At 49.3% G+C, this 24751-nt stretch overlaps 2 protein-coding genes and 1 long non-coding RNA gene across 4 annotated transcripts in view; 1 reads left to right on the top strand and 2 right to left on the bottom strand.

Annotated features, from left to right (window-relative positions):
• Camkk2 (calcium/calmodulin dependent protein kinase kinase 2) overlaps nt 1-4363 on the top strand; it is a 54416-nt gene extending 50053 nt beyond the window's left edge. For both annotated transcript variants that reach the window (XM_050146227.1, XM_050146225.1), the window contains one exon: nt 3907-4363. In XM_050146227.1, the coding sequence (XP_050002184.1) occupies nt 3907-3934 (28 nt within the window). In that variant the 3' untranslated portion in view covers nt 3935-4363. The remainder of the gene's footprint in view (nt 1-3906) is intronic.
• P2rx4 (purinergic receptor P2X 4) lies at nt 1743-21038 on the bottom strand. Its single transcript, XM_050146228.1, has 12 exons — nt 20791-21038; nt 15178-15325; nt 11871-11942; nt 11688-11760; nt 11145-11241; nt 7007-7087; nt 6762-6903; nt 6531-6667; nt 3624-3717; nt 3463-3528; nt 3084-3179; nt 1743-2565 (listed from the first exon to the last, which is right to left on the bottom strand). The coding sequence occupies exons 1-12, from the start codon at nt 20922-20924 to the stop codon at nt 2539-2541; spliced, it is 1167 nt and encodes a 388-aa protein (XP_050002185.1). The 5' UTR covers nt 20925-21038; the 3' UTR covers nt 1743-2538.
• LOC126504178 (uncharacterized) lies at nt 7877-11132 on the bottom strand. The gene is made up of 2 exons (XR_007592530.1): nt 8928-11132; nt 7877-8891 (listed from the first exon to the last, which is right to left on the bottom strand). It is a non-coding gene; the product is annotated as an uncharacterized lncRNA (long non-coding RNA).
• Nucleotides 21039-24751: the final 3713 nt, after the last annotated feature.

The raw sequence follows: 24751 nt of genomic DNA on the forward strand, positions 1-24751 counted from the left end.
CCCTACCCCAGGAGGCATCATCACTCGTAGCCTTTGCAACAGTGAACAAAGCATCTGTCCTCCTCTGACGGTGTTACTGGAGCAGAGTGCCCCAAACTGGGCATTTGCAAGTAGAAATCTCCCAATTTCTGGTGGCGGGAAGTCCACAATCAGCATTCCAGCAGATTCTGGGTCTGGTGAGGGCTGCCGACTTCCTCCAGGATGACCACGAAGATGAGATTGCCTCTGTCAAGCCTTCTGATAGGCACTTGGGAAGGAAGAGTGCTCCGAGAGAGCACACCCTGTCTCATCAGAGATCCAGTTTCCAAAACGTGACTTTTGGGGGACATACTCTGTGGCAGCAGCCCTAAACCTTCCAGGTCCGTAAGATCTGTGTTTAAGTAGCACCTAAGAACTCATTCTTTCTTTCTTTTTTTTTTTTTTTTTTTTTTTGAGACAGGGTTTCTCTGTAGCTTTGGAGCCTGTCCTGGAAGTAGCTCTTGTAAACCAGGCTGGCCTTGAACTCACAAAGATCCGCAAGAACTCATTCGCGCGCGCGCGTGTGTGTGTGTGTGTGTGTGTGTGTGTGTGTATGTGTGTGTGTGTGTGTACACGTCATGTGGTTGCCTGTAAAGGCAAGAGGCTGATGTCAGATCCCCTAGATCTTCAGTTACAATCCTTCATGACCCTCCTGATGTGGGTGCTGGAAACTGAACTCAGGTCCTCTGCAAGAGCAGCAAAGGCTCTGAACCGCCCTTCAGCCTTGATGTGAACACTAGGGGAGAAAAGCCACACCAACCAGGGTTTGCTAATACCATTTCATACATCTTGTTTCCCCCTCCTTGCCACACGCCTACTCAAAGCAAAAACCCAGGCTGGTGATCAACCAAGAAGAAACAACATCCCTAATCCATTGTACTCCTGAAATGAACTGACTAATGGCAAAGGGGAGGGACGAGCCGTTTTTTTCAGTTCCGAATTGAGCCAGTGCGATGATGTGAAACTGCAGGCCGGCAATGGCACCAGTTTGTACCCACCGGTTTGTACCCGCAGCAGCAGACGCAGGTGGTCCTGCTTCCAGCTGGAGAAACTACTGAGGGGGGAGGGATAAGCCACGGCCTGAAACTGTTACCTGTAGCCCAGCAGCCCCCTTTTATAACGATAGTAGCTGTTTCATATGAAGATAGCAGCTATGGAAAAACATCGCGTATGTTCTGTGGGAACAACCTAGTGAGGATCACAGTTGGTAGGCTTGGCTTGTAGGTATATTAGGGGGAAATGCTGAAGTCCCAGGAGCAAGTCCCAGAGTCTAGTTCCTAGCACCACAAAACCAAAACCTCCCGCCAGAAGCAAGCTGAGCCCTCTCCTGAGCACGGCAGCTGGCCCACAATTTACTGTGAAGGTTGTCACAGATATGACTGGAAAGTGGGGTCCCCAAAGAAAGCTGTTTATTCAGAGATGGTGGAAGGGTGCAGGGCGTGTCGGTGCTCTGTGAGCCAGGGCAGCATAGGGGTGGCAAACGTGGGGACCACCAGGGCTGTTACAAACCACAAGTGGGCAGTGACCAGAAGGTGATCAGGAACTCTAGCTGCTCCTGAAGTGACCTTCGCAGCAAGGTTGTGCATAGGCGTGATCTTACTATCGGGACCACGTGTGGATCTGCTGCCCCAGCCCCTTCTTGTTTGGGGACTCCGTTTGGATGTTATGACTTTCATAGTGGAAGCAGCGCTCCAGCCCCCAAGCCAAGAGACCACACAGACAAGGATTGGAATGTCATTTAATGTTTGGTCCTCAGTCATTCCAACAGAACCCTTCTGAAAGGGAAAGCCAACTCTGCCTTTGTCACAAGGGACAGAGTCTAGTTACAGGGAAGAGGAGCCGTGCCCCAGGCCTGCCAGCGACACCTGGAGAACCCCCTCCCTTATAAAGTGCTTGGACAAAGCTGCTGTGCTTCGGAGGACCAGAACTTCCAAGGGAGCCAGTCCTGGAGACGCCGGAGAAGATGGCAGCCCCACAAGTCACAGCAGTGTGTCTGCTCTCTGTTGTATTTCCTCAGTATGCTCATACTACAGTATGCTCATACACATAAACAACAGGTGACCCAGCCAATACCATACCAGGAGTCAGCTGTTCGCAGTGAGCAAATGACCCCCCTCCACACACACACACAACAAAAGGCGAGGTGAAAAGGCTATAGAGGGTGCAGGAATGTCTTGAGTTTGAAGCCAACCTGAGGTACATACAGTGAAACTGTAAAAGATTTTTAAAAATGCCAAAACCCATAAGGAGAAGGGTACAGTGAAGTACCTCTGTAATCCCAGCACTCTTGGGGGCTGGAGCACAAAGATCCTGAGCCTGAAACCCAGCCGAGCCACAAAGCAAGACCCAGGCTCAAAAACAACAAAACCAAAATGATACAAGACCCACTAGGCAGCCCTGAGTGTGGAGTGGAGGAGCAGAGTTAAACTCTGGAACTTTCTCTCGAGTGATGCGACAGCCGTTTCTCCCTTCTCACTGCTTTGATGAGGGCTGTGCGGGGCTGAAGTGGAGGGTCGGGCATCAGTGGTCCATCTCGCCCGCGAGACCCTGCAGGGAGGGGGAAACCCGTAACTACCCAGCATGTGCAGCCACCGGGGGCAGGAGGAGCTGGTGGTGCTTTCCCTTGAGGGGTTCTGGAAGGATTTTAACAATGGAGAGGCCTCAAGTTGGTTCTGGAAGGTCTCACAAAATGAATGTACCATGTTGATACAGATACTATCCTACCAGCTGTCACCACAATCCAGGTGTGACTAATTAAAATGAAGCTGGGTTAACTGGGCAGTGGTAGCACATTCCTGTAAACCCAGCACTCGGGAGGCAGATGCAGGAGGAACTCTGTGAGTTTGAGGCTACATAGCGAGTTCCAGGACTACACAGAGAAACCCTGTCTTGAAAAACAAAAACAGCTGGGTTTTAAAGAAGGCGTCCATCTGAAAAGCTGGAGGTCAATGCTATCACAGGTGGTCAGTGGACAGGTCAATGCCAATCTTGCCTGGTGTTCTCCGCTGGGACAAGAGACAAGACAAGGTGCTCAGACCTATGGCCTGCCCGGCCCAGCTGCCTACCTGCTCGTAGTCTTCCACATACTTATATTTCTTGTCCCGGTAGTAGTATCTTTTCTTCATGCAGTAGAGGACTATGACGTCACATAGCACAGTCGCCTGGTTTAGCACAGAATGAACCAGGATGCGTTTAGCTCTTGCTCTGTGTAGACCCCTTCCTTTGAAACCTAGCCTGCTGAGGAGGAAAGGCATCTCCATTCCTCTGGATCAGGCTGGACCCCAGCCAAGGGACTTGGTCCCAGAGGTGGGATGTCTAGGGCTTCTTTCCTCTCACCCCTAGAAGTGTCCAGTCAAGTCTGAGGGTGTAGGGAAGGACAGTGCTTGCTATGCCCCATGCTAGTACGAAGGGTCCAGTTCCCGAAAGGAACAGTTTGCCACTCACCACCCCCAGCAGTGCCAAGCCAGAGCCAACATTGATCATAGTAGGGATGATGTCAAACTTCCCAGCCTGCGTAAGACAGGAAGAGAACCAGAGTGGGATGATGGTAGAAAATAGGGTGGTGGGAGGCTCCCTCTCCTGGGGGGGTTCAAGGGAGGGCCGACCTTTCCAAACACGATGATGTCAAAGCGGATGCCATATGCCTTGATGAGTGTGCGCTGCTCGTTGCCGGTGAGGTCCCTGTAGTACTTGGCAAACCTAAAGGGGGAGAGGGTGGGTTAGGGAGAAAGCTGTTAGGGCGGGACCCGAGGCCCTGGGCACAGCTGGTCGTGGCCAATGAGTTGCTCTGCAGACTTAGCACACACTAAGCACCCCGGGTCAGCCTCAGCTAATGTGAGGCCGGTGGCAGAGGGACAGAGTGACTCCTGTCATCGCCATTTCCCACAGGATGGCAGACGCCTCTTGCTCTGAATGACTTTCCTGACACAGCCAAGACACCTGCTTCTCTCCAGGGGACCCTGGCTACCAACAGAGAGCTCGTCAGCCAGCAGGGATCTGCATGGAAGGGTGAGGGCCAAGCAGCACTCGCTTTGGCCCGCAATCTTGGCTCCAGGTGGATATGCCACGCCTCAGTGGTTCTTCCTGCCCACCATCTGCTTTTTTCTTGTTTACATGGCTGGGTTGGCATATACACTGGAGCAGAAATACAGTTACACCACTCACCCACCAAACTACAGAATCCCAGAGCTCCAGAAACTTAAAAGATCAATTAGTTGTTCTGAAATATGCAGGCAATCTTAGAATTTCAGCACCTCCAAAAGAAACCTTGCCTTGATTACTATTCTACCAGACCCCAGCCTTAGCATTTTACCAGGATCTTTTTCTTTTTTTTTTTTTTTTTTTTTTTTTTCTTTTTTTTTTTTTTGAGACAGGGTTTCTCCGTAGCTTTTTGGTTCCTGTCTTGGAACTAGCTCTTGTAGACCAGGCTGGCCTCGAACTCACAGAGATCCACCTGCCTCTGCCTCCCGAGTGCTGGGATTAAAGGTGTGCGCCACCACCGCCCAGCTCTACCAGGATCTTAAGCCTCGGATTTATCTGATCCACAGCTTCTATGCTGTGGTCCAGGCTTGGGACTCTCAGGTGAGGTTAATGCTGGCAGAAGCCAGGAGCTGGGTGTCCTGTGGGATCCATCAATCTCAGCTTGAGGATTCCAACTCAAGCTTGAGGAACAAGCATTCAAATACCTGCCCTAGTTTGGGTAAGCCTTCTTACAACCCCACACAAATCTGATACCACAAATTACCACTAAGCTTTCAAATACCTGCCCTAGTTTGGGTAAGCCTTCTTACAACCCCACACAAATCTGATACCACAAATTACCACTAGAGGGAGGCAAAGGGCAACCTTTTTAAAGACCCGTTCAGCAAAAGCACATTAAATGTACATAGGATTTTGCTGCTTTAAGAAAATGGCAAAGGGCCGGGCGATGGTGGCGCACGCCTTTAATCCCAGCACTCGGGAGGCAGAGGCAGGCGGATCTCTGTGAGTTCGAGACCAGCCTGGTCTACAGAGCTAGTTCCAGGACAGGCTCCAAAGCCACAGAGAAACCCTGTCTCCAAAAACAAAACAAAACAAAAAAAATGGCAAAGGTGTCCCGAGGCCTCTCATCAGATTCCCAAGTGTCCTGGATTTTATAGTGCCCCCTTCCCAAGCTCATGTCCACCTAGGGCCTGCAAGTGTGACCTTATTTGGAAAGAAGGCTTTGCAGACGTAATTAGTTAAAATGAGGTCATGTTAGATTTCGGTCCACCCTAAATCCAGTGCTCAAGAAGAGAAGGAAGACTGGGCCAGGCGTGCCTTTAACCCCGAACTCGGGAGGCTAAGGCAGTTCTGTTTCTGGAGTTTGAGACCAGCCTGGTCTACCTAGCAAGTTCCTGGTCTTTCTAAAAAAGGTGGGTGTGGTGGTGCACACCTCTTAACCCAGCACTGGGGGGGGGGGAGATCAGGAGTTCAAGGTCATCCTCAGCTCCTAGAGAAAAGAGTGCAGAGGTAGGAGGATCATGTGACCGTGGAGGTAGTGACACACTTACAAGCTAAGGATTGCTGGTAGCCAACAATGCTTGAAGAGGCCAAGGAGAATCCGGTAACAGAGCTTGGGACAGCACAGCCCTGCAGACACCTTGATTCTAGACTTCTGGTTTCAAACTACCAAAAAATAAAATTCTGTTGTTTTGAACCATTCAGTTTTGTTACTAGAGTCAGGGAAGCTGATGTTTTCAGCAGGCAAGTTTGAGTGCAGCCCTTTGTTTTCTTTCACCGAGACAGGGCCTCGTGAAGTAGCTCAGGCTCGCCTCAAATGTGCGCCTCTGCTTCAGTTCCCCGGGTCCTGGAGTTAAAGATATGTGCCACCATGCCTGGCTTGAGCAGAGACAGGCTCTCGACAGGTTACACCTGTAGCCCCTGCGTGTTGGGGCAGCATCAGTTACTAAAAAACCATTTCTGGACCACTGGCCTTGAACAGAGTTCACAAGCTCATCTTGTTCCTCACAGTAGTGGGCAGGGATATGGCAAAAGATGGCCCTCGGAAGGCTAAGATGCTGGCTTCTCTCCTCTACCCTGTAAATCTCAACACATTAAAAGCAAAAAAGGTTTTATTTTTATCTGATGTGTATGAGTGTTTTGCCTACATATAAATGCATCATGTATATGCTGTGCCCAAGGAAGCCAGAAGAGGGTGTTGGATGCCCTGGATCAGGAGTTGTGACAATTGTAAGCTGCCGTGTAGGTGCTGGGAACCAAACACTGGTCCTCTGGAAGAGCAGCAAGTGCTCTTAGCTGCTGAGCGCTTTTAGCATGAAAGCAAGGAGAACTCTCGTGGGCCTGGACATCCCCTGAGCAAGACCCTTCTGGGAATATCCTGCCAGGTACCTGGCCTTCCTGCCCTGAACCGGTGAAACACAGCCTGTCCCTTGGGTACTGTCTTTTGGGGGGTGGCGGTATGAATGACCCCATAGGTATCTACTATCACCCCTCACCCCAACATGTGTGTGGCAAGGCCCAGGCTCACATACCTGAAATTGTAGCCGGGGGATACATTGTGCTCCAGGTCCCGGGTGTCGAGGCGCCGGAAGGAGTATCTGGGCAGGCAGAGGGAGGCAGCTCTGTCCAGGTTGCAGTCCCACTTGATCTGAATGCCCATGATGCCTCCCTGTGGGGGAAGCAAGAGAGACACGGCCAGGCTTTCAGAACTCGGGTCCACGCTGGGGCCAAGGAGGTGTGTGAAAAGCCATGCCAGCACCTACCTCAACTGCCATATCCTGGAAGCTGTGCCCTGCATCCTCCACGATTTTGCCAAGACGGAATATGGGGCAGAAGGGATCCGTTTGAGCATCATAAATGCACGACTTGAGGTAGGAAGAGGTGACGTTGGGGAGAATGTTCCTCCTGAAGCCAGGGAGGAAGCAGAAAGTGTGAGCGAGAGGGACCTCAGGGAGAGGCAGAAGCTCTTTAAGAGGCTTATGAACACGCACGCCTGGCCCCCACTTACTTGCTGAAATTAAACTTGGGGTACCAGATGTTGTTCTTTACCAAAAGGGTGAAGTTTTCCGCGGCATTTAAAAAAGCTGGCCTGGAAAAGAATTGTAGTGGTTGTAAATATATGCACACGGCTGCTGCGTCCCCTCTGACAGGTCTCTGAAGGAGAAATGGCCTAGAACTTTCTACTCTTCTGTGTAGCACTAGGTCACCAGTCCTGAGCCTTCCTCTGAAAAGGTGGGATTCCTGGTCCGAGGCACTGGCCAGTGAAGAACCTGAGCATTTGCTGATGAGAATGCTGGCCACGGACGCCATGATTCCTTAGCCGTCTGCTGGCCTCACGTTGGCCTTTTTAGGTGTTCGTGGGGAATGGATGCTCCACAAATGGTTTATGAGTCGGAGCACAGAGGGTTCACCTCCGGATACATCCTGGCCTTGCTGAAAAGGGAACCATACCACCAGCAGGCTCTGAAGGGTGCCACGCCAGCTTTTGGCTGATACACGAGGTGAGTCTGTTTCCAAGGGGACTCATTTCGGGAGTGGATTTTTCTCAGTGAGAATCCAGAAATGCAGGACTGGCCCTTCCGTGGAGGAGGCCTCCCCTGAGGCAGACAAGAACTTTGAAGTTATAAACAGGGCCACTCATATCAGCTCTGCCTTAGCAGCAAAGCCACTGGGACCACGATGAGGGGAGCTGAGCCCACACCTCTGCTGCTAAGTGAGGGTCTGGAGCTCTTTCAGCTCCAAGTCCACATTCCTTATCAAGAGGAAAGGATTATAACGCGGGTCTCTGTTTCTGCCATTTTCTGTATCATACACCAATAACCTGCACAGCCCATAGGCAGCACTTTCCTTAAGATTACCTCACTGTTCTTTTCTTTAAAAAAAAAAAATTGGAATGGAATTTAAATAAGATTAGCCATTTTAAAACTGAGTCCATTTGTCAGGTAAGTGGTGGCTTTCGGAGTCAGCTCACACCTGTTATCCCAGCACTGCAGAGACTGAGGAAGGGTGTGAACGAGGCTTTGTTCTTTAAGGTGGAACAATATGCCATTGTATGGACATACTGCAGTTTGTATGCATTCATAAGAATTGGGTTGCTCCCAATTCATTCCCTAAACAGCGCTATTAAAACTTGTTGAGCGTGGTGGTGGTGGCTCACACCTTTAGTCCCAGCACTAAAGGCGGCATAGGCAGGTGGATCTCTGTGAGTTCAAGGCCAGACTGGTCTACAGAGCAAATTACAGGACAGCCAGGGTTACACAGAGAAACCCTGTCTTGAAAAACCAAAACAGGGCTGGAGAGATGGCTCAGAGGTTAAGAACATTGGTTGCTCTTCCAGAGGTCCTGAGTTCAATTCCCAGCAACCACATGGCTCATAACCATCTACAATGAGATCTGGTGCCTTCTTCTGGCATGTAGGCACGAAGCCTGTAGACATAATAAATAAATAAAATCTAAAAAAAAATGTTAATCTTTAAAAAAAAAAGGAAAAATCAAAACAAACAAAAATTTGTAGTCTGCCTTGAGTGTGTGGTCTGGGGCTTGTTCTATGTAAGACATACAAATCAGCAAGTGATAATCAAGACACCCTGAGTCAGGGCTTCCTCCTCGATGTAAAGGAAGGGACCAAATAAGAATGGAAACATCTGTTTCCAGTGCCTGAGTGTGATAAAGATGTTATGCCTGTGTGCACACCTGTGTGATGCAGAGGTTATGTCTGTATGCACACCTGTGTGATGCAGAGGCTATAGCTGTGTGCATGCCTGTGTGTGATGCAGATGTTATGCCTGTGTGCACACCTGTGTGCGATGCAGATGTTATGCCTGTGTGTGATGCAGAGGTTATGCCTGTGTGCATGCCTGTGTGTGATGCAGAGGTTATGCCTGTGTGCACACCTGTGTGCGATGCAGATGTTATGCCTGTGTGCACACCTGTGTGCGATGCAGATGTTATGCCTGTGTGCACACCTGTGTGCGATGCAGATGTTATGCCTGTGTGTGATGCAGAGGCTATGCCTGTGTGCACACCTGTGTGTGATGCAGATGTTATGCCTGGGCACACACCTGGAGACTGGGGTACTGCCTTAGGTGGCTTTCTCATGAACACAGCCCACCTCCTCTGAGACAAGGTCTCCTACTGGCCCAGAGTGAGCCCCAGAGCTCCCAGAGATCCAATCTGAGTTGCCCCACCAGCTTAGACCTGCAAAGTGCTGCCCAATATAAATATATTGTCAAATACACCTTTAGCCACGCTGTGATTTGTTTTCTCGTTTCTTCAGATACAGTCTCCATATATAACCCAGACTGGTCTGGTTGCCACCCTCCTCCAGCCTAAGCTTCCTGAGCGCTAGGATCACAGGCTTACAGTACCATCGCTGCTCCACACTGTCTGTACCTTTAAGTCTTTACATGAAAAACTTCATTGGTATACACACATGGAAGCCAGACAGCCGTGGGCAAGCTCTGGTATACACGCACAGAGGCCAGACAGCCATGAGCAAGCACTGGTATACACGCACAGAGGCCAGACAGCCATGGGCAAGCTGCTTCTCTCCTCCCACCATGTGGGTTCTAGGGATGGAACTACAAGTTCCCCTTTCTGCTGAACCATCTTCCTGGCCCAGCAGCCACTTTTGTTTTGTTTTGTTTGTTTTTTGAGACAGGGTTTCTCTGTGACCAGGCTAGGCTCAAACTCACCTGTCTCTGCCTCCCAAGTCCTGGGATTAAAGGCAGGCGTAAGACACTACCGCCGGCCCGGCAGTTACATTTAAAAGCCAAAGAAGCTTAATATTAAAATGACTGAGCAGGTTGTACTCGTATGTTTATGCCTGTGTGCATGTGTGCAGGTGTGTGTAACAGGAACATGAAACTTGAATTTGGGAGGGAGTAGGTATGGGGGTTATATAGACAGAGTTGGATGGAGGAAAGGAGGGAAATACTGTAATTAGATTTTAATTTGAAAAACTTTTTTTAATAAGTAATGGGAGAGGGTGAGAGATGGCTCAGCAGTTAAGGAATCTCTCACCCTATGTCATGTGGGTCACAACCCCTGTAACTCCGGCTCCAGAGGATCCAGTGCCCTCCTTCTGCTGGCCTTGTGGGCACCATAGGCACTTGGCAGAATTTGGTAGACATAAACATGTAGTTTTTTAATCTTTAAGAAATTTAATTGATTAATTACTTGGGTTTTAATTTTTTATTTTATATGCATGAGTTTTTTTGTCTACATCTATGTGTGAGTGAGGGTGTTGAATGGCCTGGAACTGGAGTTACAGACAGCTGTGAGCTGCCATGTGGGTGCTGGGAATTGAACCTGAGTTCTCTGGTAGAGCAGTCAGGGCTTTTAACTCTGAGCCATCTCTCCAGGCTCCAGGCTCTCATGTGTTTTTTTTTTTTTTTTTTTTTTTTTGAGGCAAGGCTTCTCTACGTAGCTCTGGCTGTCCTGGAACTCACTCTGTAGACCAGGCTGGCCTTGAGCTCACAGAGATCCACCTGCCTCTGCCTCTCGAGGGCTGGGATCAAAGTGTGTGTGTGTGTTGGGGGTGGATGTATGTATGCTTGGTGCTGTAGCTATCAAAAGCCAGTATGATGGCTGATGCTGGTATTCCTAGTACTTGGAAAACCAAAGCAGGAAGCCAAGCATTCAGGGCTGGGCTGGGCTGGTGGCATAGCCTAGTGGGTAAAGGCACTTGCTGCAATGCCTGAGGATTTGAGTTCCATTCCTGGTCCCAAACGGCAGAAGGAGAGAGCTGATCCGCAAGTTGTTTTCCAACCTTCACTTGTGCTGTGGCACACTTTACACACACACGCACACATTAAAAATTACTTAACAACAACAAAAGAGTTCAAAGCTATCCCTGGCCACATAGTGAGGCTCTTTAAAAAAAAAAAAAAAAAAAAAAAAAAACAAAAACGAAAAACCAAGAACTGTTTCCTGTTGGTTATTTGCACCCGACAATGCCCCAGCACACATAGGTCACCTGCACCCTTATCACAAGTGACAACCCTTGTGGTCTCCTTGCTCTGTGGTTGACAACCACTCTCCCAGGGTGCAATGGCCCCACTCCCGGCACCCAGGCTCACTGCACCCTCTCTGTCACCTCCCTCCAGGCTGAGAACCAGGGTTAGGGAGCCTTGGGGAGGACTCACGTTGGCATGCCAGCGTCGTTCTCCACTGGGCACCATGCTGCCACCTCGCAGGTCTTCACAGACTCGTTGAATGGGACACATCTTCCAGTCCCAACTCCTGTGAAGACAGAACACGTCCATAGGGTCTTGTCACCAATCTTTTACCTTTGCGGTGTACGATATGAGACCCCTGAGGATCCTGGGTGGCCAATCTTTAGTAAACTGTGGGATTTAGATAGTGTCTGGAAGATGGAGATAGAACAAGAAGGCTGCCTCAGGACTGACCACGTATCTGCCAAGTGATACCAAGTCAGAGAGGGGCAGCACCTGAGGTGTCTGCCACAGCACGGGTGAATGAATGCTAAGAGGGCCCCAGTTCTGCTCTGATACCAGATTCCCCCGGGTTCATGCAGCAGTGGGGGCTAGAACTGACCCAGGCTCATCCAAGCCAAGCCCCAGGTGGGGCGGCGGGTGGGGGGAGGGGAGGCAGATGGGCCACAGCAAGTGTGATGTCATCGGAAGCCACTTTCCCCTGGTCCCAGCTGCTCAGTCACCCACTCCTACCATTGCTGTGGGTGCCTGTGGAGCCAAGAGTGCAGTTCGAGTCTGAGTTACAGATGGTGGTCCTATCAGGAAGCTGCAAAAAAGGGAAGCATGAAAACCGGTTCCATGCCGTCCAGCCCCAAACAGTTTGCCAGGAGCTGATGTGGGTGTGAAGCCGGAGGGCTTCCCCAAAGAGCCACCTACTTCTGGACAGGTGCTCTGCGTCTGGTTCACAGTGATGATCATGTTGGTCATGATGAAGAGCGAGTTTTCCTCCTGCAGAGACGAGAGAACCCTGTTGAGTGCCCCACTGAGTGGGGCGGGGCTGGAGAGGTGGCCCAGCGGTTAAGAGCACTGGCTGCTCTTCAGGAGGAGCTGGATTTGATTCCCAGCACCCACATGGTAGCTCATAACTATCAGTAACTCCAGTTCCGGCGGACCTGACCCCCTTTTCTGGATTTCACAGGCACCAGGTGTGAAGTGGTATGCAGACATACATGCAAGGGGAAACACCTATACAATAAAGTTAAATAAAATATACCTAAGAAAGCATTTGAGTATTTAAAAGCCAAAAACTACAGGTCAAGAAAACATTAAAAAAGAAGAGCTGGGCAGTGGTGGTGTATGCCTTTAATCCCAGCACTCAGAAGGTAGAGGCAGGTGGATCTCTGTGAGTTCCAGGCCAGCCTGAGCTACAGAGTGAAACCCTGTTTTGAAACAAAACAAAAACAGAAAGGAAGGAAGGAAGGAAGGAAGGAAGGAAGGAAGGAAGGAAGGAAGGAAGATGAAAGGGAAGAAAGAGCAAGCCAGAAGTCCCCCCCCTTCTTATGTGTGGGAAGAGTAACTGAAATGGGGGTTCATGTAGCCCAGGCTGGCCTCGAAATGTATACAGCCAAAGCTGCCCTTGAACTCCTGATCCTCCTGCCTCCACCTACTAAGAGCTGGGATTACAGGTGTGAACTATTAAATCTGTCCAGAAATTTCCTTAAGAGTACAATTTCAGGGGCTGGAGAGATGGCTCAGAGGTTAAGAGCCTGGCTGCCCTTCCTTCAGTGCCCAGCACCCACATCCATGGTGGCTCACAATCTGCAGCTCCAGTTCCAGGGGATCCAGTGCCCCTTTCTGGCCTATCCAGGCAAAACACTCTAACATATAAGATTCATTATTTTTAAGAGCACAACTTATAAAACTCATCTGTGGTTCCCTGTTCGTCTCCACGGAGCTAAAATAGCAACCGAAACAGATCACTGCACGTAAATATTCCTGAGGGTCAAAAGGTGGGAACAAGGCAAAGGCCTGCAGCGAATGGAAAATCCGCTGTGGCCAACCCCTGCAGTGAAGTTAGCATTCAGTCATCAAATGGATATTGATACGTGCTTGTCACACACACCAACCTCAGAAACATGCTACAGAGGGTGGGATGTAGCTTGGTGGTAGAATATTAGCCTAGCAGTCACAGGCCCTGCATTCAATTTCCACGCATGCACACACACAAATATGGGCTAGAGAGATGTCTCAATTGTTAATAGCAGCAGAGAACCAGGGTTCAGTTCCCAGCACCTACGATGGTGGTTCACAACCACCTGCAACACTAGTTCAAGGGTTGATGCCCTCTTCTGACTGCTGCGGTACTGCATGTACATGGTGCACATACATATGCATTCAGGTGCACACAGACACATAAAATATATATTTTTAAAAGCATGCTAAAGGCTGGATATGATGGCAGACACCTTTCATTCCAGTACATGGGAAGCAAGAAACAGAAGGATCTTTGTGAGTTCAAGGACAATCAGTAGAGTGAAACTGTCTCAAAAAGAAAAAAAAAGGCAAACAGATAAATAAATAAATAAATGAATAAATATTCTAGGGAAGAGCCTGTCAGCCAGTAACAGACATTTCTCTCTTTGAAGTGGTTTTGCTTTTTCCTTATAGATACAACGGTGCTAAGCCAGAACCTCTAGAAGCAATTCTCTGCAGATAGCAGAGAGGAATAGTTAATTATGACCTCCTCACACAAGAATGACAGACAGTGACCCCAGGAGATTCTAGTTAGATGTCCCCCCAACCTCCACTGGGTGTTTGGAATTTTAAAGAGCTACTAGAAACTTCAGCATTTCATGCTCCTCCTAAAAAGGCAGAGTCGGCTCTGGGAGCCATTTCGGGGAACAGGTCTCTTAGGCACCCCATGTACATTATCGTCTTTCCGTTCCCACATTATCGTCTTTCCGTTCCCCGTTGCAGATCTCTTTCATTTAGGGAAACTTCAATCTAGAGACGCATCACAGAGATGTGGTGGTTCTTTTCTGCTCATGGAGACAGCTTAGGAGGAGGGCCTAGGGAAGCCTTCGCCCCTGATTCATTCAGCTGCTTGACAGAACACAGCTGCTGGCTGGCCCTTCCCATTCAGTCCCAGGAGCAGGGCTTATTCCTTCTCTAGCTGCAGCAGGTACGCTGGGCGCTGGGCGTGACGGTCCCAGCGCTTGTTAGGATGGGGTTGGAAGCCACCACCACTTTGCACAGACTGGACAACCCAATTGCAACCACTTGCTCCAACTGGTTTTTAAAAAGTTGTTTCCAGACACTTGGGACTCACGAATTCACTGTGTAGACTAGGTTGGCCTTGAAAATGGCAGAGATCTGCTTGCCCCTGTTTTTTGAGTGCTGGGATTAAAGGGATGCACCTCCATGCCTGACAGTCCATTTTATCTTTCTGTCTCTTTAGCTCTGGCTTTTCTCCCCTCAGATCCTTCTGGGAAGGCCAGGGAAATAAACACTCTTAGAGGGAAGATCCGAAGTCCTTGTTCTCTCTCTCTTAGCTCTAAATGCCCACAGCTTAACTAGTCTGGCCACCATACACACCAAGCCAGCCCATCAGCCATCTGGAGGAGACGCCCGGCCAGGGTTTGGCCAAGAGGCACACAGCTAAAGAGTCAATGTTTAACTTGCAGCGTTGGAGCTGGGGATTTGGCTCCGTAGCAGAGCACTAGCCTAGCATGTGTGAACCCTAGGCTCCATCTCCACGTCTAGAAAAAGAGACAAAATGTCAGCTTGCGTCTGTGCGGATTAACATAGAGTTGGAGGTTAGGACACCAGTGCAGTATTTCTTCCTCTTTGTTCCTGATGGATCTAATCGCTTCCCTTTAGTTTGGGTGTGTGGTCTTTAACTGCTGGTTTGGTTTGGTTTTTAATATACCCTCTTGACAAGCTTTACCTTGTGGGTGTAAGACAGGAAAGCAAACACAGAACATGGGAGGTGTTCTTTCCAGCCTCACTCTGCCCAAGACTAAAGATCTTCGCTTTCTCATCCTGGAGAGCTCAGAGATGAAGGTGGGGAAGACAGTGCTGGGTGGAACCAGCCACACTCCAGAAGGAGAGCTCTCCAGGGTTCTCTGTTAGAAATGACATCCCAGAGATCCGACTGCACTGCTGTCTCCGGCTAAAACACCCTGGGCACAGAGGTGCCAACTCCGGCCACCCAGGAAGAGCCTCTAGTCACAGCAAGACATACCTGGGCTGGAATCACATAGTCCGCCACATCCCAGATCCGGAATCCGAGTTCAGAAGTGTTGGTCACAGCCACGCCTTTGGCCTTGGTCGTCACCGAGCTGACCACAGAGTCAGTTTCCTGGTAGCCCTTTTCCCACACAAACACCCACCTAAAAAAACACAGCAGGTCACAGGCATCGGTAAACTCGAACCGACGCCAGGGAGTCTCCCATAGCCACCCGGTGGAAGTGTGGCATTCACTAATCATGTGACCAGCAAAAGCTGCTGAACTCCTACTGTGTGAAATGGGCACAGTCCCACTGGTTATATCCAGCACGGTCGGTCATCGGCACTCAGGAAAGGCTCGGTGAATGTCTTCTTTATCACTGGATGTCTGAGCGGGCTCAAGACACTGTGGTCTATGGGAATCACTAATAATGGGATATTCTAACAATGGTTTCCATTTGATGTCCATGTAGCAAGCTGTTTTCATAACCACTTCATGAGGCACAAATTATTATTAGCTACAATTTACAGAGATAGGAATAGAGAAAAAAAAATGGTTAAGTCATTTACCCAAGGTCATACAGCTAGAAAGTGGCAGAGTAGGGATTTGAACTCAAGCCAGAAACCTCTGAATCCTCTTCTATTGTCTTTAGACAGGAGAATCCCATATTTTAGGCTGGATTTTGCTATGTGGTCCTGGCTGGTCTGGTACAGGCTGTGTAGCTCAGGCTGGACCCAAATTCTGAGGTGGTAATCCTTCCACCTCAGACTCCCAAATGCTGGGATTTTAGTTGTGAGACACTACACCCACCTGGTGCGTGTGTGTGTGTGTGTGTGTGTCTGTGTGTCTGTGTGTATGAGCTGGTATGTTTGTGTATAAGTGTGGGCTCACATGTAAAAGCCAGAGGACAACTTTTAGAAGTTGATTTTTTTCCATCGTAGATTCTGGAGATCAGATTCAAGTTGTTAGTCTTGCATAGCAAGTACTTTTTTTTTTTGTTTTTAAACGTGTGTGGTTAGTTTCTTTGAGACCGTGTTTCTTTTTGTAGCCTTAGCTGTCCTAGAACCCTTTCTGCAGACCAGACTAGCCTCGAACTCAGGTATCTGCCTGCCTCTGCCTCCCCAGTGTTGGAATAAAGGTGTGTGCCATTACGCCCAGCTAGCAAGCACTTTTTGAAACATGGAATTGCTGTATAGCTCTGGCTGGTATTCAATACAGAGCCCAGGCTGGCCTTGAATTTAAGATGATGGCCTGCCTCTTTCTCCCAAGCATCAGGATCACAGGCCTGTGCCATGTTCTGCTCAGGAAATATGTTTGTGTTCTTGTGTGTAAGTTTGCATGTGTAGGCCAGAGGGCAGCCTCGGGACCCTTCCTCAGAACACATCTATTTTGGTTTTCATACATGGTCTCACCTGTCCTGAAACTTGCTATGCAGATCAGACTGGCTTTGAACTCCAAGAGATCTACCTGCCTCTGCCTCCTTAGTGCTGGGATTAAGGACATGTGTCACCTTCACAGCTGGCTCCCACCTTGTTTTTCTGAGACAGGATCTCATTGACCTGGGGTTGAATGATTAGGCTGGCCAATGAGCTCCAGGGACCTACCTGATTCTGCCTTCCAGTGCTGGGATTACAGTTATGTGATACAGCACTAGTTTTGGGTCTCGAACTCTGGTCCTTATGAGTTGAGGACTTCACCATCCTAGCTGTCCCCTCAGCCCCTCGGGGAAACTTTTACAGTACCGTCCTACTTCTTCCTAGGAATCCTGGTCATCATATTGCTCCTTCGGAAGTAAGGGTGCTAGCTGCTGGGCTAGATAATTACAAATCAAAAGTGTGCCGGATACTGGACGCGAACTGGAGTCACTGGGTCTCAGTTTCCATGCAGTCGCTGTTCCCACCGTTACTCGGAGAAGGCCAGCAGAACACCATAGGATTGCGCGAGATAAACCGATAGGCGAGAGCAATGTCCTGAGCGCCAGGCAGCAGTCAGAATGCTACCCCCAACAGCGGCTATTAAACCTCCACGGGACACCAGTCTGCTGTGGTTTCAGAACCAAGAAATGCTAAGACCACCTCCTTGGGAGACACTCCTCCCCGGCCAGATTTCTGAAATTGGTGTTTTCTGTTACCTTTTCATGGGTTTGTTTGACATGAGCCATCCCCAAATCCTCTGCCTATCCTAAACTTGGGTTTCTCTCCCACCAAGTCCTCTTCTGCAGGGTGTCTTGGCACCCATTGGCACTAGAGCCCATGTAACCCACTTTGACACAAACCTTAGGGCCCAGGCTGTGAGTTTTAATAAGACCGAGAACACTGAACTGCCGACTGGAAAGAGAGATGGCACCACCATCGTGTGGTTAGGTATTTCTTCATCACAGAAATAAGATCATGGGGACTCTGAGGTCAGTGTCTTTTTTTTGTTTGTTTGTTTGTTTTTTTCAAGACAGGGTTTCTCTGTGGCTTTGGAGCCTGTCCTGGAACTAGCTCTGTAGACCAGGCTGGTCTCGAACTCACAGAGATCTGCCTGCCTTTGCTTCCCGAGTGCTGGGATTAAAGGCATGCGCTACCACCGCCCGGCTCTTTTTTTTTTTTTTTTTTGAATTTTTTCGAGACAGGGTTTCTCTGTAGCTTTTTTATTCCTGTCCTGGAACTAGCTCTGTAGACCAGGCTGGTCTGGAACTCACAGAGATCTGCCTGCCTCTGCCTCCCGAGTGCTGGGATTAAAGGCGTGCACCACCACTACCCAGCGAGGTCAGTGTCTTTTTGAGGAAGGATTTGCTTTATGCAGAAAGAGATTATACTTTCACCAAGATTAATGAAACCAGGAAGCTAACAAAGAAGTTTAAAAGCCAGGAGGTGATGGATCGTCCTTATAATCCCCAGCACTCAGGAGCCTAAGGCATGGAGATCACTTCAAATCCCTCTGCCAGCCTGGACTATGTCGCTCGAGTGCAGGTGACCATGGGCTGCATAGTAAGGCCCTCAAAAGACGACAAAAGTTTAAAATAAGTCCTAAATTTATGTCCTGAGTTGATCTTGATCACGGTAAGATGAGCGAAAACAAAGCATTGCTTGTTTTTGTTTTTGTTTTATAAATGATGGGATAGATATTACTATACAAGGAGACACCATAACTCTGCTGCCCAATAGAAATAGAACACCACAGAGTGGGGAGTGTAGCTCAGTGGTAAGAGTCCATGATTAGAAATACATTGTAAGCCAGGTGTGGTACATGCTTTTAATCTTTATGAGTTCAAGACCAGCCTGGGTTACATATCAAGTTACAGGCCAGATAGTTAGAGATCTTGTGTCAAAGAAAAGACACAGGAAAAATTGATGACATATTTTTATGTGGTCCAATATAGATAAACTATCTTAACATCGTGTCTACAGTATCGGATTGGGAACTGGACATGGTAGTGTACCCCTGCCATCCAGCACTTGGGAGGTAGAGGACCATTTGGGAGTCCAAAGTCACCATCCTTGATGAGAGTGAGTAGGACAGTCTGGGCTAACACAGACCCTGTCTAATCTGAGCCCCCCAACCTCCTCCCCAAATAAAGGCTGGAGATGCTCTCCCAGGTAAAGGAGCCTGCTGTGTGAAGGACCTGAGTGTCATCCCCAGACCCCATCCCACCGTGGAAGGAGAGAACTGACTCCCAAAAGCTGTCCTCTGACTTGCTCATGGGCTACGGCATGTGTGTACCCCCACTCACACAGAGATACCCACACACTGAAAAATGAGATCCGCATTTAAACAAAGGCTACAGCCCACGAGCACAAAGCTTGCCTAGTGTGCACGGGCCTTTGGTTTGATCTCTGGGACCTCAGGGGAAAGGTACTTTTTTTTTTTTTTTGAGTCCGATATCCAAACTATCTTCCAAATCTAGTGTGTGTTTTTCAGTTTGAGTGAATTTTAATTTCGAGACAGCTCGAGCAGTCAGTGTCTGCATGTGGCCCTCTTAAGATAAGGACAGCCACAGACCCTTCACAGTCCAGAAGAGCATTAACACTGAACACATCATCCCAGAGAGCGCAAAGGCCCATTGGCGCCCGGATTCCAGGTAATCCTAATCCAATAATCTAATCTAATGGCTAGTTACATTGTCAGCTAGCAGCCCGTCTCAGTATGAGGAGTCCACTGTGAACACTGGGCTTCTCACTCCAGCAGCTTAACAAGTCCCAACCTGGATACGGGCCAGGTGTTCTTCAGGGACTGGGGCAGGACCCAAGGCCTGCTAAACACACTTTGATCTATAGAAAGACTTTCAGAGACAGGGTCTCCTGTAGCCCAGACTAGGTTTAAACTCAGCATCCTCCTGAGTCAGGCTCCTGAATATCAGGATTGCAGGCACAGCCACGACTCCCGCACCAGACTCCAGCAAGTTACCTCTCGTGCCTGCTGCTTCTGCACTGACATATGTTGGAAAGGAACCGGGCCATCTTGCGAATTCCCTTAGGCAGTCTGAACAGATTCCAAACTTCACACCAAAGCAGGGGACCTGTTACTTTATTATTTATTTCTGAGACAGGATCTCACTATATATAGCTCTGGCTGTCCTGAAACTCACTTTATACACCAGGCTGGCCTGGAACTCACAAAGATTCTCCTGCCTCTGCCTCCCCAGTGCTAGGATTAAAAGTGTGCCTCAGACATTTTTAACTACTGGGCCAGCTCTCCCACGGCCTGTGTGCCTGTTTATATACCCGGGAGGGGAGGTTCACAAAGGTTTCTCAGGAGCGCAAAGACAGGAACCTAACCTTAGGCAAGCCCTGCTTTACAGCTATCTATGTAACTGAATAAAGGGTCAGCTTGTAAACCGGCAATCAGTATTTTTTTAAGGATTCCTAAAAGGTTCCAAAGTTTAGATAGGGATCCTTGCTTTAGGCCCTTTAGAAAGAAGAGAAAGCAGATCCACCTGTCAGACCAGCAGCTGCTGACACTAGAATACGGGAAAGCAGGTCCAAGAGGCAAGGTAACGCCTGCCTTCTCTCCTGGGTGCATTAAATTCTTACAGTGCATTCAATTAAAATTAAATATTTAATAATACCTAATAATGGCAGGGTATATACAGACAATAAATGGGGAGCAGAAGTTAGAATCAGAATAAGGCAGGTACCCATATTCTAAACAATCCAACCAAAGAAAGTTAGTGACCTCAGGACATTTTTGGGAAGCGAGATATCTCCGGGTATTGGGATATCAGGAGGTTCTTAAAGGGCCGGAAACCACAGACCCAGAAAGTACCGAATGAAAATCACAAGGCTTGCTTTTTGTCAGCAGATTTAAAAATGGAAACGAAGAGAGAAGATTGGGACTGGGTAGGGAGTAAAGCCCCTCCACCAAGTCAAAGTGTGTCTCGGAGCAAGTGGGAAGATAAAGATGCAAGAAAAGTAGGGTGACAATCTAGCCAGGTTTAGCTCATAGGACATCCAAGTATCCCCCAGGGTCCTGTACAAGCCGGTTCCAGGTGGTCAGAGCCGGGAGGTCGTGTCGCCCATTGGACTTAGGGTGGAGGTCCTGGGTGCCCCAGGCACGGGGTGGGGGGAGTGGGCAAGGGACACTGCCAAGTCTCCCCGGCCGTCTGGGTCCCCCCAGCCGCGGCCCCTCCCCAGGCCCGCTCACCCGATGACGTAAGCCAGGATGAGCAGCTGCACCAGGCGGTTCATGAGCCCCACTTTACGGCTGCGGATGAGCACGATGCGCGGCGTGTCGTACTCGAACAGGAAAGCCCGGAGCACCGAGCAGCAGCCGGCCATGGTTCTGCCGCCCGCTCCGCGGGGTGAGCACCTCGGGGTCGCCTCGTCGCAGCTGGGGCCCGGCCGCAGCCCCGCCCAGCAGCTCGGGCAGGCCCGCCGCGGCGCCCGGAAATAGGCGGCGCGTGGCCTGAGGTGCTCGTCTCCTCCCCCTGGGCCACCCGAGGGCGACACCCCAACTGATGACCCCTTCAAGGGGCTGGAGTTTGAAGAGCGAGAGTGGCTTTGCCCTCAGGGATGAATTACCTCGGGAGCGGGACAGGGGAGCACTGTCAACTCGAAAGCGACAGGGCAATGACCCCCCACCCCCCAGGCCTAGGAGAAGCGAGGAGCAGATGGGTTCCTCCCTGTTGCCAAGGACAGCTCAGCGAGTTCCACGCAGGATAATGAGCCGCTCCCCTGGGGGAACTTAGTGTCACATTCCTAGAGGACCTGCGTGCTGCGGCAGAGAACAGCTACCCCTGAGGGAGCCAAACTTGCTCTGGCTGTAATGCAGGAAGCCGCGCCACGTGCTTTCTGAACCTCTAGGGTGCGTGGTAATTTTTAATAGTAAGGGGTGGGTGCAAATATCTGGTGTCCTGGGTTGTCAGCCACAAGTGCCATCATATACCCCTTCTAGAACTGAAGTCAGGCCATGTCCCTGCCCCATAACTGTCTCAGTGGCATCTGAGGAGGAAGCAGCCAGGACCAGGAAGGTGTTTCTGTAGCCATTGAGAAAGTGTTATCACAAGCATAGGGAGACCGCCCTTGTTTGATGCCACGTACAGCATTCCCTGCCATGTTTTCACAGGTGTTTCATAGTTAGTGGAACACATGCACCCGAGAAGTACCTTCCGCCAGGTACTGTCCAGTGAGCAGAGACAGGACGGCCTCTTGCCTTGTGCGGTATAAATGCAGTTGGGAATTTAAACGAGGTTTTAGGTCTCCTCGCACCTGCTGGCTCTTCTCATTTCCTCTTCACGTTTCTTTGATTCCTTGTATGTTAGCGTTTGGTCACTGAGAGGAAACCAAAGGAAGGAAGATGTATCCAGGCTCATGGTTTCAGAGGTTTCCATCCTAGCCATTTGATTTGTCCTGAGTTGATGGAACAGACCTTCTCGGCCCCTAGCAGCTGGGAACCAGACATGGGAACAAGATGCGTCTCCCAGGACTAGCTCCCTATGACTTATTCCAATGAAGCTTCACCTTCGACTTTCTACAACCTCCCAATAGTGTGATTGGCTATTGATAAGACAGGTCCTTCAGGAGCCAGTCACCTCTCAGAGATCATGTCCCAGATTTATCATGGTCACTAAGTCTTTGTTTGCTTTTTTCTGAGATGGGAGCCTGTAGCTTTGGAGCCTGTCCTAGAACTAGCTCTTGTAGACCAGGCTGGCCTCGAAGTCACAGAGACCCTCCTGCCTCTGCCTCCCAAGTGCTGGGATTAAAGGCATGTGCCACCACTGCCCGGTTGGTCACTGGTCTTAACCTATGAACTGTTCTAAAAATATGACAGCCTGGGGTGGTGGCACATGCCCTGCAATCCCAGTCTCGGAAAGCAGAGCTGGAAGGATTGGCACAAGTTTAAAACCAGCCTGGTCTTCATATCTGGTTCTAGTCCCACCTGGACTATAGAGTGAGACCCGCTTCCCTCTCTGGTCAGTGAGCAAGCATACTGGATGTCAGACTTGATGGCCGGTGTCCAGTCCCTGGGACCTGCCTGGTGGAAGAAAACAGAGTCCCACAATTGTCCTCTGACCTCCACATGCGCCATGGCGAATGCTTGCACTCCTTCCCATAAGTTGTTAAAGAAAAATTCCAAAACACAAGAATAAATATAAGCAGTGTGATGAGTCCTTAACTCCTCTAGTCTCTTGCCTGTGTCTTCCTGAGGTTTAGATCCTGAGTTTCTCATCTGCGGGACGGATGCTCTGCTGCTGAGTTACATTCCGGGCAGTTGTGAGCTACCTGATGTGGGTGCTAGAAACCAAACTTGGAAGAGCAGCACACACTCCTAACCACTAAGCCACCTTCTCCAGCCCGTTATTATTGTTGTTGTGTGGTGGGGGAGCTTTGTGTATGTGCATACAGAGGCTGGACAGATGGACGAGGGCCTCAGATTCCGTGGAGCTGGGATGTTGGGAGTCACTGCGGTCCCCTGCAAGAGCAGTATTTGATCAAGCCCCGAACCATCCCTTCAGCCCTACAGTCTTCCTTAACAGAACATCTCAGTTTGTTTCCTGGCTGTGAGATTGCCAAAAAAACATGGCCTGGATTTTTCAAATAACAACAACAACAACAAAAACGTTAGCCAAGTGTGATGGCCCACACCTTTAATCCCAGCAGAGGCAGGGACTGGTCAGCCCAGTCTAAATAGCAAGTTCCAGGTCAGCCAAGGTTTCATTAGACCCTGTTTAGAAAATCTACATCTGCCCCTAGAGATAGGATTAAGTTAGAAGGAGGACCACCCCAGGGAAAGGTGGTGACGGGTGGGGTGGTCTCCCTTACCTGAGGGATATTTACTGAGGTCCTGTTTGCAGTGTTGCTGATGCTGGGGCTGTAGGGCGAGGGGTGGGCAAGAGGCGGGCTGGCGCTCTGCTGCAATGCAGGCATGCAGTTGGGAGGAAAGGAAGGAAAGGCCATAGACCTTTTCTGGAGGTAACTTACAAATGCTTTTCCTTGAGAATTAAAGTACATTTCCAGCCCTAGGTAACCCTAGGTAATGTTTTCTTGTTTTGTTTTGTTCCGAGACAGGTTTCTCTGGGTAGCCCTGGCTGTGGTGGAACTTGCTCTATAGACCAGACTGGCCTTGAATTCATGGACCACTCTGCTCCTCCCGCCTCTGCCTCCGAGTGCTGGGATTAAAGGCGTCTGCCACCACCACCTGGCTTTAGTTGATCTTTCTAAAACCAGCTTTAGAAGCTAGGGATGAACCCTGTGGAAGAGAGTTTCCTTTGCATGCACAAAACCCTGAATTTGACCCCTAGTGTCAAAAGAACAGATTTTACTAAGTGTGTGTGTGTGTGTGTGTGTGTGTGTGTGTGTGACAGTCTCTATGTAGCTGAGGCTGGCCTCAAATATATCCTCTGACTGCCTCAGCAGCTCAAGGGTTCGCGCAGACACAGCACAGACTGCACCGGCTCATAGTGCAGATCTTAATCAAGTTCAGTTGCTTTTGTTGTTATGTGGTTGGTATTGGGTAACCCTGGGACTTTAGTAGGAGTGTTTTTCAATGAGGGTGCCAGCCAATCCCACGAGGAAAGAGTAGGCTTCAACAAACAGCACTGGCCCCTCAGTATAACCACACACAAAAGAATGAAGCTGAACTTCTGATGTTGCCGCACATAAATTTGTCTAACAGCTATAAAAAGCATAAGTATCTGCGCTCAAATTATAAACCTCTTCAATAAAGACCAAGGTACAGAACTTTGAACCTTGAATTGGGCAGCCATTTTTTTATTTTTTTTAGATTTAATAGAGAAACACATAAAAGCAGAGAGTAGTAGTTTTGTCCTTTAAAGAAGCCGGTCGCTATAAAGACCCCACAACATAGGGGAAGTACTGGTCATACGACTCATCAGAGCCCAGAGTCTGGACTGTCTCAAGTACTGTTTCTTACAATGACAACACATTATAGAAACAGGCAGAAGAAAAACTGAAACAAGCTTTTCTTTACCCAGGTAGTCTGTGTACTCGGAAGGCAGAGGCACAGTGGGTCAGGAGATCGTTTTGGTTACATAAAAGCTCGAGTCCAGCCAGGGTTACATGAGGCCTCATCTCAAACCCTCAAACCAAAATGGTGAGACGTACATTTTTTTTTTTTTTTTTTTTTGGTTTTTCAAGACAGAGTT

This window comes from Alexandromys fortis, unplaced genomic scaffold (genome assembly GCF_014885135.2).
Source record: "Alexandromys fortis isolate MF-2015 unplaced genomic scaffold, M_Fortis_MF-2015_v1.1 scaffold_56, whole genome shotgun sequence".
In the NCBI taxonomy this organism is placed as follows: Eukaryota; Metazoa; Chordata; class Mammalia; order Rodentia; family Cricetidae; genus Alexandromys; species Alexandromys fortis.